General features: G+C 43.8%; 1 protein-coding gene across 2 annotated transcripts in view; it reads right to left on the bottom strand.

Moving 5' to 3' along the window:
• The window catches only part of tead1a (TEA domain family member 1a), a 46811-nt gene that overhangs the window by 22820 nt on the left and 8991 nt on the right, over positions 1–15000 (bottom strand). The window contains exon 2 of one of the 2 annotated variants that reach the window (XM_069161941.1): positions 5659–6159. The exons of the other annotated variant lie outside the window; for it this stretch is intronic. Coding sequence (XP_069018042.1) covers positions 5659–5863 — 205 coding nt within the window. The 5' untranslated portion in view covers positions 5864–6159. The remainder of the gene's footprint in view (positions 1–5658; positions 6160–15000) is intronic. 2 annotated transcript variants of the gene reach the window in all.

Here is a 15000-nt window from a genome sequence, read left to right as displayed (position 1 = left end):
AAACCTCTTTTTTTTTAATGAATGTAATTGTTGATTTTTGATACTAATACGATGTTAAAACTGTTTTTGTTTTTTCTTTTGGTGTATTGTCTGCGTTGCATACTTGGTTTCATCCGTCTGTTTTTTTTTAATTTTTTTTATTACCTGCACCCCCGATGAAGACGTCATGAGGTTAAAACCATTAACGGACTAAAATAAAGCCTCTTTTCCTCGTGACGAGTGTTTAACAAACTTTTCTTTTCAGGGACTATTTTTTTTAAGAGATCCTTAAGGTTGCCCCCTGAAGTGACTTCAATCTTACAGAGCACTTGACCTCAAATTTATTGAAAATATTTCCTGAGAAAGCACCACCACCAGTTTCAGGGTTACCGAAAAGAAACTTGTTTCTTCGCCTTAATTTAAAACCCGCACGAACCAATATTTTAAAAGGTCAAATTGTCTCCTTTTTTTGGTTTTGCATTTTTACCATTTTCAGTTTCACAGGTCTCATCAAACCTTTTTTTTCTTGGAGCAGCGGAGAGCAGTTTCGAAAACCGAGGCTAAGTAGCATTTAGCTGCTACAAAGTTAAGATGTTTTCCCTTTTGAGTATGTGGAGACCAAAACAAAGCTAAAAGGAGAGTAACTGTCCGAGCGCCGGATCTAACTCGATCTGATTGGGAACCCGAGGATACTAAGCCCCCGCCCACCCATAGCCGTACCCTCATTGCGCCACAGGCCGTAGACACGCCCCTCAAAAACACGTCTTTTTTAAGGCTTTTTTTTTCTCATCAATGACAGGATTATTTTTCAGATGGACCGGAAGGAATGGCTTTCGCTAACGACCCCAGATGAACTTGCGGGAACAATTTATTGACTTCATGAGAGAAGTTGAATGGGAGTCTATGGAGGCTTGTTTTTGGAGCCGACCTCTAGTGGCCCCTCGGTGGTATTGCAGCTTACGGCGCTTCCACGTCGGCTTCGCGTTCCAGACCCGGAAGCTTTACGTCCGCTTTTACATACAGTTCTACAGTTGAGGCCCGTTTCAGACGGACCGGTAGCCCTCTCTCTTAGCTACACGTTGAGAGTGAGTTCCTTCAAAATGAGTCAGTTGAAGTTCAGCCAAAGTTTATTTCGTAACATTGTTGGAACGTAGACAGAAAAAAAAAAACAAGACCATTCAGCTCTGATGAGGGATGTGATGCGACACCTCTGATTAAAGGAAATTAAACATTTTCACTGGAAGGGAATGTAGGCTTGTTTTTTTTTTTTTACAATCTGATAAGACTGAAAAATATTTTTAATTAGACAGTACCGGAGATGTTTAGGAAACACGTGCCAACACTTCAGCCGTCCGTAACACGTCTGATTTTCAACGTACTCGTGATCAACGGCTTAAGAAAAACTCAAGAGGGTTCGATACCAATTTTCATATTTTGTCCAGTGGATCTATACGTGGTGTCTGCAGGGGACAAAGCCGCTGGCCACATTACATTGTACCTGCGCTGTACCTTTGCCAAAAGATAATGGCGCCATTATTCACCTTTTCATTCTCTCTCTCGCCTTTTATGTGCACCCACATTATACGCTTCTTCTCTCCCACTAAGTTCATCCCGGCACTTTTTGTACCCTTTTTTTTTGTTTCTTCTTCTTCTTCTTTTCTATTTCAGTCCATTTCCCTGCAGCCAGTGGGGGGTGGGGGGGTATTTTTAGAGCCACGTTGCGCCATTCGCATATTACTTTTCTTTTCTGTAGGACTACTCACCTGCTACTCATTCTTCCTTAATGTGATGCACAAGGAAACCACAAAAATAAAAAACCTTAATGATGTTGAGGATTTGGTTTTTGAATAGCCAAGAAAATAAAGATGTTTTTTTTTTATTTATTTTTTTAAAGTAACCCCGAGCCCGTGTGCATGTACAGTGTGTTGCTTTAGTGTAGCCAGAAAAGAAAAAGAAAAAAACACTGCAAAAAATAAATAAATCGACACTCCGTGTTCTCAAGAGTCAAATAACAGCATCATGCGTGCATTTCAATATGCGTCGACCCTAATCTGTGAGCATCATGATCCAAAAATAAGAGCAAAGTAGATACTGTTTCATAAGGCTGGTTCGCACAGATGTTCTGTGTAACGATTAACACACACACACACACACACACACACACACACACACACACACACACACACACACACACACACACACACACACACACACACACACACACACACACACGAACACGCTGGTCTCCGGGCGAAATGCTGCTCATCCCCTTTTTTTTTTTTTTTTCCGCCATTTACGCCTTTCCTGCTCTGCCTCTGAAAACAGACACCATCTAACTCAATTAGGTCACCAAGATAAACGTGTCAACAACCTGGACACAGAGTCAACGAGGTAAACAAACAGCGGCGAAACATGCCACCGAGGCAGAGAACAGAATGAGACCGATTGATCGGGGCGACCGATCGATAAAGGAGCTACTGGACGGGAGTTTTAGTATCAGTGCGACTTCTGGATGTCAGTATATGCGGTCAAAAAGACTCCTTTGTCTGTTTTGTTTTTTTATTCTGGATCATAGATTGTGTATATGAAAGTGTTCGTAGCTTCCGGTTCTGAAAAATGAGGCCGATGCTGAAGTGCATTCAGCTGCAATACCACCGAGTGCCACTAGAGGTCGGCTCTAAAAGACTCCGGCTCCATAGACTCCCATTCAACTTCTCTCGTGAAATTCTCAGTCAATAAAATTTCTCCATCAGTTACCTCGGTGTTGTTAGCTAAAGTCGCTCCTTCTTATTCGTTCCCCCGGCGGTCCGTCTGAAAATAATCCCTCATTCATTAGAAAAATACGCTTCAAAAAGTTGTGTTTTTCGGGGTGTGTCTGTTTGATTGACAGGCCTGTGGCGCGGTCAGGTTACAGCTGTCGGGGCTTCCAATCAGATCAGTCGGATCAACCGCTCGCTCCTCCCCCCCGGCTCACCCAAATATGGTCACTTCCGGCTACAAACCACTCCGGCCAAAATCCGAACTCGAGGCTTCATGACGGCCGTTCACAAACCAGTGAGTGACGTCGCTGCTGGTTGCAGCTTATTCTGGACACTTTGCATCCAACTTTCCGATAAGTTTACGAAAGATTCCCCCTTTTCTGTATTAACTTAAAAATACCCACGTGCACCAGGAAACCTCCTCAAAGCCGCATTAACCGATATTAACAGATTTTTTTTTTCCTCTGTCGTCACCCTGAAGTAAAATATCCGCCCTCTTTTTTAGCTCTCTTTTAGTATCCGCCAACAGAAAGGAGGGAAATACCTGCTTTTCAGAGGCTAAATGCTTCATTATGTCCTCAAGCTTTTTTTTTTTTTTTTTTTTTTTCTTTTTTTTAGTTAACTTGGTCTGTCAGCTGTTTGTGTAAATTGTGTGAAGGGGGTTTATTCTTTCCCTGAGTTTTATTATTTTTTTTTCACCTTCCTGTTGCTGAAAAACGGGCTTCAAAGAGAGAGCGGTGAAAGCGAAACAAAGCAGTTTAAAATGTGGGCCAGAAAATCAAAACAATGGGCTGAAAGACGCTAAAATGTTTGGTAACTGCGATATTGAGTGGGAACTCCCTGCGGATTCGTCCCCTACAAGCAACACCTTTCAAAATGTACATCGTAATGTTTTGTTAATATAAAAAATATTAGCTTTTAGTGCCGCTTTAAATCAAACAGCATCAGGTTACACGGGAACCCAACCTTCACTAATGCTACTGTGACCAACAAATATGGCTGAAAGCTTTCGTTGTCCACACATTGTTTTTGGTTATTTAAATCCATTAAAAGTCCCCGCCACCCCCCCAAAAAAAAAAAAAAAAAAAAAAAAAAAAAAGACCTTACCAAGGGAGCATCTGGGAGGAGGGGGAAAAGGAATAAGTATTTCCTTTCTGTGATCCAGATCTTAAGTCTCTAAGACTCTCTGAACTCGAGTAGTGTCATAAAGAAATCACTAGAGTGCACTCTCCATACGGAGAGAAAGAGGAGGGAGGAAAAAAAATAGAAAAAGAAAAAAGAAAGAGGGCAGCGTGAAAGCGAGAGGGAGGGAGGCACAGCTGGTGGCAGCCAGAGGACCATCTGTTCATCACTCTATTAGTTCACACACACACACACACACACACACACACACACACACACACATACATATACTCTCCCCTCTTAGTGTCACACACACACACACAGAGTCCACCTATAGCTTCAATTTCCTCTCTTCATTTTATCTTTCTGCCCACCGACACTCGACGGCCGGCGACACGACCCCCGGACATCTATCATCTATTCTCGGCGTTTCAACAGCTCGTCCCGATCGCCGGAAAGCGTTTATGTCGCCGTCGTGTCGTTTTCGACGACAGCGCCGACTGCAGTCAGCCGGCGACGAACAATCGACACCGTCCACGCGGCCGGTTCGCGACGTAAATACACGAAACAAGCGGCCTTTCGCTGACGTAGCTCGGCTTCATTTCAAAATCATCTTTGGAAAGTTACGACATAAATATGAAATACTGAAACACATATAGTGCAACTGGTCCTTTAATTAATAAGTCAATCTATAGAGCATATCTGATTGATTGTTTTGAGTCCGTTTTAAGTCATTTATTGATGAAACATACTCAACATTTGCCGGTTTCAGCAGCTTCGATAAGATAAATTTGCAGGCTTCTCTGTTTTGTATCATTTTTTTTAACCCTTTGAACTCTGGGCTATTTTCAGGCTAATTTCACAACCGTTCACTTTTAAGCTCATATCTTGGTCAATATCGGGGGCTAAACATTCATTATTGGGTGTTTTTTCAGGACAGTGTAAGCTATCCAAATCTTTCATCATTTAATTTGATAATATTTCGAGTTTTTTTTCACATTTGCCTTTGTATCAAGGAAAAAAAACAATTCTGTTTTATGTAATTGTTATTTTTTACATTTATATCACCATAAAATATTGGCAGTAGAGATATCTTTTTTTTTATAATTGTGTAGAGGAGATTATTTTGAGTCTGGCAATATCTGAACCACGTCTGTGAAAAAAACAAACACGTATTTTAGGGCCTGACGGAAAATAAATGTCATTAAAGACTTTGGGTGGCCAGGGGGACCAAACAGGGAGTCACGCTCAGTGCATACGCCCCTGTAATATGTGCTAATAACTCAGCTGTAGTGTAGGCCCACAAATACGTTATTATCTTTTTATATATATATATATATATATATACACAAAGTGTGATGTAATGTCAGCCAGATGTTGGAGACAGTACAGAGGTCAGCTGTGATTCAACAGAGAAACGAGCGGCATCCTCAGAAAGGGGAACGACGATTGAATTTGACGCAACTTTGGAGTCGAATTTCTCTGCAACGCATTCGTCACACGAACGCGGCACTGACATTGCTGGAACGCTCAACTCGCGCCGTTTCGTAGGATACGTACCGCATCTCTGCGTGATGAAGACTCGCTGCGCTACTAAACCGAGAAGAAGGAGTGGCAATTTGTTACGCAATTTGCGCCTATCGGGCTTCGAGGGGTTAATTGAGCTTTTTTCTTTGTTTTTTTTTTTACCGGCACAAACCAACAACCTAAAGAAGTCTTTTTTTTTTTTTTTTTTACATTTACTGACATTTCATAAAGTAAAGCATCAGTTTACTGATCATTTTCCCCCGTCACTCACCGTACATCTTTCCCTCATCCGACAGTATAATCTTCCTCCTCCCGCAGGGCGGATAGATGGCCAGGGCCTCCTGGAAACTCTGCTCGATGTCGGGGCTCCACACCCCCTCGGGGTCCCCGTCCATGGTCTTGTCCCCTCCCGAGTCGCTCAGTCTGTCCATGTCCTCCCCCGGACTCTCACTGCCGCTCCAGCTACTGCGGTCCATACTGGCGGCTGACGTTTTGTGGCCAACGCGTGCTCAGCGCTAACGGGCCGATGCCGAGTGGATGACGTGATTAAAAAAAAACAAAAAAAACAACCAAAAACCAAACGGTAAACTCAAGATAAAAAAAAAAATGAATATAACGAACTCCCAGTAGCTACAGCCAGCTGCAGACAACTAGAAACATAAGTTTAATGCTGCTTTAGCAACGTTAGCTCCAAACGCTAACAAACCGGCAAAAAGTGACTGTTGGCAACTCAGCGAGCCGGTCCGAGATCCGCCGTCAGACTGCAGGAACCCTACAGTAGAAACAAACAAAAACAAAAACAAAAAACAGACAAAGAGAAGTATTGTGTGAGTCATCAGTAACGTTGTTGACTGCGACTGTCGGTTGCTTTATAAGCTCAATCATAACGACCGATAAAGGAGCTACTGGACGGGAGTTTTGGTGTCAGTGCGACTTCTGGTCAAAAAGACCCCCTCGTCTGTTTTTGTTTTTTATTCTGGATCACAGACTGTGTATATAAAAGTGTTTGTAGCCTCCGGTTCTGAAAAACGAGGCCGATGCTGAAAGCGCTTTAAGCCGCGACACCACCGAGGGCGTGTCTGTTTGATTGACAGGCCTGCGGTGCAGTCAGGTTACAGCCATCGGTGGGCGGGACGTGGTGTCGTTGCAGGTTTCCGATCGGATCGGTCGGATCCACCGCTCCCTCCCCCACGCCCCTCAGCTCGTCCAAATACGCTCACTTCCTGCGCCAAAAGCGCTCCGAACCAGCAAAGATGGCGCCGGCCCAAAATCCGAACTCGAGGCTTCATAACGGCCGTTCAACAAACCGACGGGTGACGCCAAAACTCGTACAAAAAGGACGCCGGCGTTGGCGGCGAAGATGGCGACGGGCAAACCTCGACTCGACCGACGTGTCATCAACATCAAGCAGCCTCCCCGTGCGCTCTTCAGAGACTTCGGGAGGGGAAAAAAGCCCGATTTTAGAAAAGCCGTCCCGAAGTGTTGACTTTTAAAATAAATTAAAGCTGATCAGAATGTGGGACATCGTCTCGACACGTGGGACACGGGACGATGGACAACATGCGCCGCGCAGTCCCGTATAAAGAGGGACATACCCGAAACCCTGAGAAAAAAAACCACATCGATCGACTGTCCGACACTCTTTTTACTGTTGAGGAGCAGTTTGGCATTTCACTTTTAAAATCTGATCATTTTCAACTTGTTTTTTTTTTTACAGACGTAATCACCACGATTTAGAGTTTCATTTTCAGAGAACGAGGCAGATATAACGTAAAAGAGGCCAATTCTCCTCTCCCCGCCACGCTGACATGGAGTCTGTATTTCTTATTTATTTATTTTTTTAACCAAGAAAATATTTCTTAATGTAGCTTGGAGTTGTGATCGACATGTCGTAAGCCTGTAGCCCAGCTGCTGGAGGCAAATGATTTTCTTTTCATGAAGGAAATTGCCTGTTCTTGTTGAACCGTCGTGGCGCATCGAAATCCACGTGCACACGAGTGGAGCGAGCGAACGGGAGACGAGACGAGACGAGACGAGACGAGACGGACCGACGACTGCAGCAGATTTAGGAAAGGAACATTTTTTTTTTTTTTAAATAAAAAAAAGGGGACTTGCCAGCTGCCTACAATTCTTCTAAAATCCCCTACGGTAAACAGCAGGGTTGGCCCAGCAAACACACACACACACACACACACACACACACACACACACACACACACCAACATATGCACATACACACACAATTACAGTGCCAGCCCCTCGGGCGAACACATGTTATTTTGTCTGGTCTTCTACTGTTCACACTTCCCATGCACTGTCCCTTGCCACAGCCTGAACAAGCCTGCAGTGTGAAGTATATGTCAGTGTGTGTGTGTGTGTGTGTGTGTGTGTGTGTGTGTGTGTGTGTGTGTGTGTGTGTGTGTGTGCGTGCGTCTGCCTGCCCTAATTTTAACACAATTACACTTGACAGTTACGCGCACACGCAACTGAAGCACGTAAAAGCAGCGGGGCTGAGTTTTGGACAGTTTTTATTTTCTGCTCGGCTCAAGGCATTTTTTTTTTTGTTTTTTTTTTTTTGTTTGTTTTTCCAACACCAGAGGGAAAACGACACACTCAAAGAAAAAAAACAACGTGAGAAACCCCCCCCCCCCAAAAAAAAAAGAAGAAAAACATCCATTGGCTTCGACTCCCAAGGCGACATGTAATGAATGGGATCTGCTGGTTTTTACTCCAGTTTGTCCTCTGGTTCTCTCTTCATGCTTGTTCTGCTCGCCCTCATTTCCGTTTCCTCTTCAACTTCCCACCCTCGCTGTCCTCCCCCCCTCCCCCATCCCTCCTCCCCCACCCCTCCTCGCCCCTCCTCCCTGTGTGCCTGCTCTTCTCCAGCAGTTTTCCATTCAAACAAGGATTCATTCATCCGGCGGGCCGAACAGTTGAGCAACAGCAGCAGGATTTCTGGTTTGTGGAGATTCCACTTTTTGTGCTACTGTCAATATCTCTAGTGTCTTTTAGCCGTTGTTTTGGTGTGTGTGTGTGTGTTGTTTTTTTTTTTGCTGGTCTCACGAACCTTGTTTACACCCACATCACACGGCTGTTTTCAGTGAGAATAAATCCAAAGAACAACAACCGAGCCGGTCAACGTAGAGAAATTACATTTTTCGGAGAAATTGGTAAAGAGCAAAACCAAGTTGCTCTACAGGGACGGAGTTGTTTTTTGTTTTTTTTCCCAACGTGCCAGAGCAGCTTTAAAATAGTGATGATGCATTCTCAGCCTGCATCACAAACTATTAACTGTATTAATCAGTTAATCAATGCGACTTTCAGGAGCTGTCGGCATGTATTTCTTTCCCATGAATACAGATCTTGTGGAGCGTGACACCGATGAAGCATATTTAACTGAGACTTTGCATGCTAAAATGTTATTCTTTTATTGAATTTTAGAAGTAGCATTGCTGCAGAATTATGGGCCAGTTAAAGTCTGGATATATTGGATTTACTGAGACGGGAATATAGCAAGTAACAGCAATCTAATCGGGACGTAATAAAAGCATGAATGATGGTTCTTTCCAGACAAAAAAAAGAATAATTTTTGACATATTGTGAAGGGAAGCGAGATTCAACTGTAAAAGTTATGTTTGTTGCAGTAAAGCGGCGCAAAGCTTAGATTTCAACGCTGAGTTTTAATAAAAAAAAAATGAAGGGCAAAGAACAGATTTTTATTCCAGCTGGGTTTAACTAAAAAACACATTTTGAGAAAGCCAATTTTCGAACATCTTTTATCCATCTGTGTGGTGTCAATGGAGTAAAAAGAGAAACAGAACTGTAAGTAATCTGCAGTGAAATAGAAAGTGCTTTTGACTTGGCATATAAATGAAGAATACTAGTGGGCCAAGGACAGAGATCTGAGGCACTCCATGAGGGAAATTTTCCATAGAGGGTTTACGGACCCCCCCCCCCCCAAAAAAAAAAAAAAAAAAAAAAAGCTAGCCTTTAGAAATATAGGAATAAAACCACGACTGACAACTGCTAATTAATCTTCATTAAGAAATGTTTCTCTCATTGTTTTGACTAGTTTTAAAACCCGATTGAAATTTATCAAAGAGCCCGTTGCCGTTCATGTAATTCAATGAGTTTGTTTTTATCCCCAAGACCTTGGCTGAGTAAAGAACTTTAGATAATAACCAGTCTTAGCTTGAAAGCATTCCTGCGTTTAAATCATCTTTTTAAGGATTCCCTCAGTAAAAGAAAAAAAAAAAAAAAAAAAAAGGTTTTAAGATTTGTTCTTACAAAAATGTGAAGAGTTTTGTCTGAAAACATCTGCAGAGCCATTAAAAACAAATATTCGACCACTTTCAGGTCCAACGGTGAAGTGACGACAATGGAGCACCCAACGTTTGGAGTCAACTGGCCACGTTTCTACGGTCTCTAAAACTGCACTTTGGATCACCATTGTAAGAATACATTCAGATAATCCTCAACTTCATAGGAAGACTGAACCTGATTTGAAAGACTTCTGCAACACAGTCCGCAGTAATGTACGCAGTTCGTCCTATGAACACTATAAAACGTGCAAATGTTGGAATAAATCCCGTTGCTGTCAGTCAAACAACCGGAGAGGCAACACATAATTTGCATAAACTAGAGGCAGTTGCAGTTCCAGCTTATGAGGTACTAAATATGTAAAGCCAGTAACTTCCAGCTAAAACAACAAAGCTAATATTAGCGTGCGAATACGAGAGACGAGTCAATAATGACGCAAAAGATTTGAAACTTGCAGTAACTGGTTGTGTTGGCTGTGTAAGCGGTAGCAGTAACTGACACATCGTGACCTTTTAAATGGCAAACAGTCTCTCACACTCATCCAGCAGTTATAAACATCATTCATTCGGTCGTGATGAATGGAAGTTCCGACATTTACTCTCTTTTAGCTCCGTTTTATTTATTTTTTTGGTACCGACTCCTGAGAAAGACGTCTGGCTTTCAGCCGCCAAACGCTCCAGTGTTTCCCTCCGGCCAGCTGAGTCCGTCTGCTGTGGCGCTACGGTGGCTTTTCAGAAGCTTTTTTTTTTGTTTTGTTTTGTTTTTTTTCAGGGGGGAAAAAACAGCTGCCTGGCGCAGCCATAAATGACTCCTTGAAAGCGGTGGGAGTGAGACCCAACGGTAAAATTGTGATCTGGACAGCTTAACAATGAGCTCGCGCTCGCTGTAAAAGGTCTGTAAAGCAGAGGGGAGCCGCAGATTCAGGCGCAAAACTCTCTGCAGGTATTTTTGTCACGACGAGCGAGCCGAGCGGGCAACCGGCGGCGACGTCGCCCGTCGGTTTCTGAAGCCCCGAGTTCGGATTTTTCGCCGGCGCCATCTTTGCCAGTTCGGAGCCGGAAGTGAGCATATTTGGACGAGCCGGGGGATCTGACTCGATGCCACCGAAAGCCGTGAACGGACCGCACCACAGACCTGTCAATCAAAGAGACAGAGACACGCCCCGCCCCCAAAAAGACATCTTTTTGAATCTTCCTCTAGTGGCACTCGGCGGTATTGCAGTTTAACGCACTTCCACTTCGGCCTCATTTTTCACACCCGGAAGCTACGAACACTTTTTATATAGAGTCGATGAAGAAACCCCTTTCACATTGTTCAATCCCGCAGGAGCAGCGCTGAGCGGCGCTACGATTCTCCTACTGGCCATACAGCGTTACTACAACTTCCACGTTCATCACGAGATGCACACTGACCCAAAAAAACATTCCTTCCCAGAGTTTCTGGGAGCAGATATGAAGCGGTTAATGTTGTTTTTCAGAGCGAGCTATACAAACGGATTACTTTCAATTTGATCCAATAACATTTGGAAAGTCTAGAAGAGGGTATATGATTATTTCATTTGATCTCATTCATGTGTGCAGGGAGCCAACAGGAAGTCAGCCTCGCTTCGATAGAAGTCTCGGACGTGCGCTCGCTCTCAGCTGGCTCGACTGGAAAACATTTTTAAAAAAGGAGGCTAATGCGCACGAGGCACAAAAAACACAGAAGCGGGAGGAAGCCTGCAGAAACACGGTAAAAAAAAAAAAAAAAGGTTTCCCAGCACACAAACCAGTGAACGACGTTTTAATGGTGCCACCTGACGCTGAAAATAAAAGAAAATAGTAGCTGCTGAAGACTCACAAAAGACTATACAGGGACTTTGTGATGGTTTTAATAAGAGCTGATTATTAATTAGACTACGATGTAATTGCATTGAGTGCGCCTTGGGACTTTAATGAATCGGTAGATGTTTCTAATGATAAAAAAAAAATAAGGGGATGAGTACGTGAAAGACTAAAGAATAGATGCAGCGTTGCTATTGGGCTAAATTTTCTTCAAGTGGGCGGGTCCAGATTAAATTACATAAATAAAATTAGTTTTTGTAGCAGCAGCGGGAACGCACGGCGCCTGAATGCAGTTAAGGTACTTGGGGGGAAAAAATCGTAACTTGAACACACAAACATGAGCTGGACGTTTTTTAGATTTAGTGCGACGTACACTTCCCGAAATTACCAATATCTGTGATGTCCACTGTAAATAAATGTCCATAAACTGGGAAAAAAAGAAAGAAAACGAGGCCGAAGTTGTTGCCTTTAGCGTAACGCGTTTAATCTTTTTCTGTTTGTTATCAACATTTAACGCAAATTTAAACAATCGCCGCAATATCTCTGGGAACAAATCTGCTAAAAACCCTCTGCTGAAAGTACGGTATAGTAATACTTTCAAAAATAAAACTTATTCACAAAAATAACTACTCATTTACAATCAACACAGCTCTGCTCGCTTTACTTTTATTAAATCGAAATACTGTAAATTAAATGGTTTTCAACGTTCAAAACATAAACAGATTAAAACAAAAGATGAAAGCTAAAATATTTCTGACGTGCGACGTGCTTATCATCAAAAAGGAAGTGATTACGTACGACTTTTTTTTTAATCAGGTTGGTGTTTATGTTCTTTTTCCTCGACATTTCCGAAAGATTTTACCACAACAACAACAACAACAACAAAAACAACTTGTTTAAAACTGACTGGCCGACTGATGATGGCGACGCTGAGAGGAGCGAAGAGGTTAAACAGAAGAGCTTCTCTGAGGCTCAGGAGTTGTGTGAGTTTGAGTGAGCTGGGTGGGGGGTGGTGGGGGGGGGGGCGGCAGATGGAGCTCTGGAGAGAGACATTAGTCACACAACAATCAACTCTGACTACTGGGCGACTCCTCGGCACCCCCGGGTACCCCCCTTCCCCCCCCCCACCTCCTCCCTCCCCCCCCACCTCCTCCCTCCGTCACCAGGCAGGCCGGGGCCACTCCAGCCAGGACAGCCGGCTCCATGGTGTCAGTGCCAGCCCTCAGGAGGACACACACACACACACACACACACACACACACACACACACACACACACACACACACACACACACACACACACACACACACACACACACACAAACACACACACGGGGCATACAGCCACAATCCTGCAGCTGCCTCGGACCCTCATGTTCTCCCTCTGCGTCGCCCTTTTTCTTTTTTTGAGTTTTTTTTTCTCTTTCGCTTCTTTCTTTCCAGCTCTCGCTGGCTGCCGCCGAGCGCCAACTACACGTATGTGCTCGGGAGCCCCCCCCCCCCACCACCACCACCTCCACCACCACCACCACCACCTCCACCTCCGGAGCCTCCTCCAGTGTTCTTGTAATGAAATGTTACGACGTGGTGTCGCTGTACAAGTTGATTTTTTGTTGTTGTTGTTATCTACTCGGTTCCTTTCGTTCCTTCTTCTATTGGACCACTCAACGGCATCTGTTTTAACTGCTTCCAGCATGTCTACGCACACACACACACACACACACACACACACACACACACACACACACAGCTTTTTATAAAGGAGGATTGTCTCACAATCCTCAAAGCAAACATTGTTTCACTTTTTGCAATGTTTTGCCATAACGTTGCAGCCCCATAGAGAATTATTCACCATCTAAGGAGGTGATATTTCATGTTTTTCGGCTTATTTCAATATTTTTATTTCACATCAAGGACCCAAATGGAGCCGCATTAATTTCTTTTTTTTTTCTTTTACTTGCGTGCAAAATGCGACTGAAGCAGTTTGATATCTGAACAGCCTCGGGGGGTGCTTCATTTATCTTGCCACGTTAAAAGCCTTCCACGGCAGCAGACGCTTTTTCCGCAAGGTGAGATCGTTCAAGGGCGCCTCATGTTATTCAAACATTCATACAGAATGTATTTAAGTATATGATTTCAGCGCACGCGGCTCATCGGCTCCGTCCCTGAACTCCACGCTCGCTCACTATGGGAACAAATCCAGCAAACATAAAAGTAGATTTTTTTTTTTTTTTTCCTTTTTCTTTTAGGGCACAAACATTTCTGCGGTATTTGTAAGCGAATGAACGTTTTGTAACGTCGGATGAAACGTGACAAACCTGTAAAGTGGATAGTTTTTTGTTTTTTATTTAGTTGCAAAGACTTAGTGGATTTTTTTTTTTGTTTTACTTTTGATTTGCTTCTTACCGTTGCAGAGTTTTGATATTAACAACTGGTTGCAGCTGCTTGCGATATCGTCAGCGCTCGCGTTTAGACTGCGGGTCAACTAAAACTTGAAAAGTGTTTTACGACGGTAAATAAATCCAAAACAAGCCATGTGGGAGCGGTTTTTTTGTTCTCGTTACTGCGGTCTAATTTCGCAGTTAAGTATGCGATCCGCTCACACTTTACTGGCGAGCTTTAAAGTTATCTTCCTGGGTTTGCGTCCTCTGAGCTCTGCGTGTTTCACGAAGGGCGGAGCTCACTCGACCGACGCGGCGAGGGAGAACGAGGGGGAAATTGTCCGCCGGTTAAAATGACGAAATGAAAATGCTGAGAATGGGTCGCCGAATAAACCTGGGAGATCTGTGAAATATGCCAACAGTCCCCACCTCTATCTATAGGCCCCGCCCACAGAGGTGATTGGTTGTTAAGGTTGCGTGACATATGAAACCCTGATTGTCTGATGTCTTTCACTGCGTTTGTAAAAAAGTCGTGGGAACCTACTGCTTCATTTAATTCATGATTTCTGAAGAAAGAAACACCACACGGGACACATTAACAACATTGATTTACTACCGACCGCCAAGACTTTTAAGTACCGTCTAAATATCTGCAGTATGTGCGATGCACTTTACTTTCAGAGTATGAACTGTAATCCGGGAGTCTAAGTCGAAGGTCACAGCCTGATTCAAACAAGCATTAAAGGTCACGTCTTCATCCAGTTAACGACAGCTGCGTCTCAAAGGTGACTTCTTTTTTTTTTTTTTTTTTTTTTTCTCAATTCAATCTGGTAAACGACCAAGAACAACACGCGAAAAGTCCTTCAAAAGGTCAGCGGCCGGGGCCGCGAGGTCAGAGGGGAGCCCCGTCGCCACGGATACCGTCGTTAAAAAAAAAACTTCACGCAACTCGAGCGAAACCCGAGCGAGCGCGTGTTCGGGAGATCTGCGGTGCCGTTTACACGCATCGGAGTCGAGCCCCGCGCACACGCACACGCACACGCGAGGTCTTACGAGGACACGAGTCGCACACCCTCAATACATTCCTGTC

The sequence above is a fragment of the Embiotoca jacksoni genome, unplaced genomic scaffold, assembly GCF_022577435.1.
Source record: "Embiotoca jacksoni isolate LCO1_2020_lvr unplaced genomic scaffold, fEmbJac1.0.p SCAF_3, whole genome shotgun sequence".
NCBI classification, from domain to species: Eukaryota; Metazoa; Chordata; class Actinopteri; family Embiotocidae; genus Embiotoca; species Embiotoca jacksoni.
Note: the sequence above shows the minus strand (reverse complement) of the source record. Positions and strands in the feature narration are given on the sequence as shown.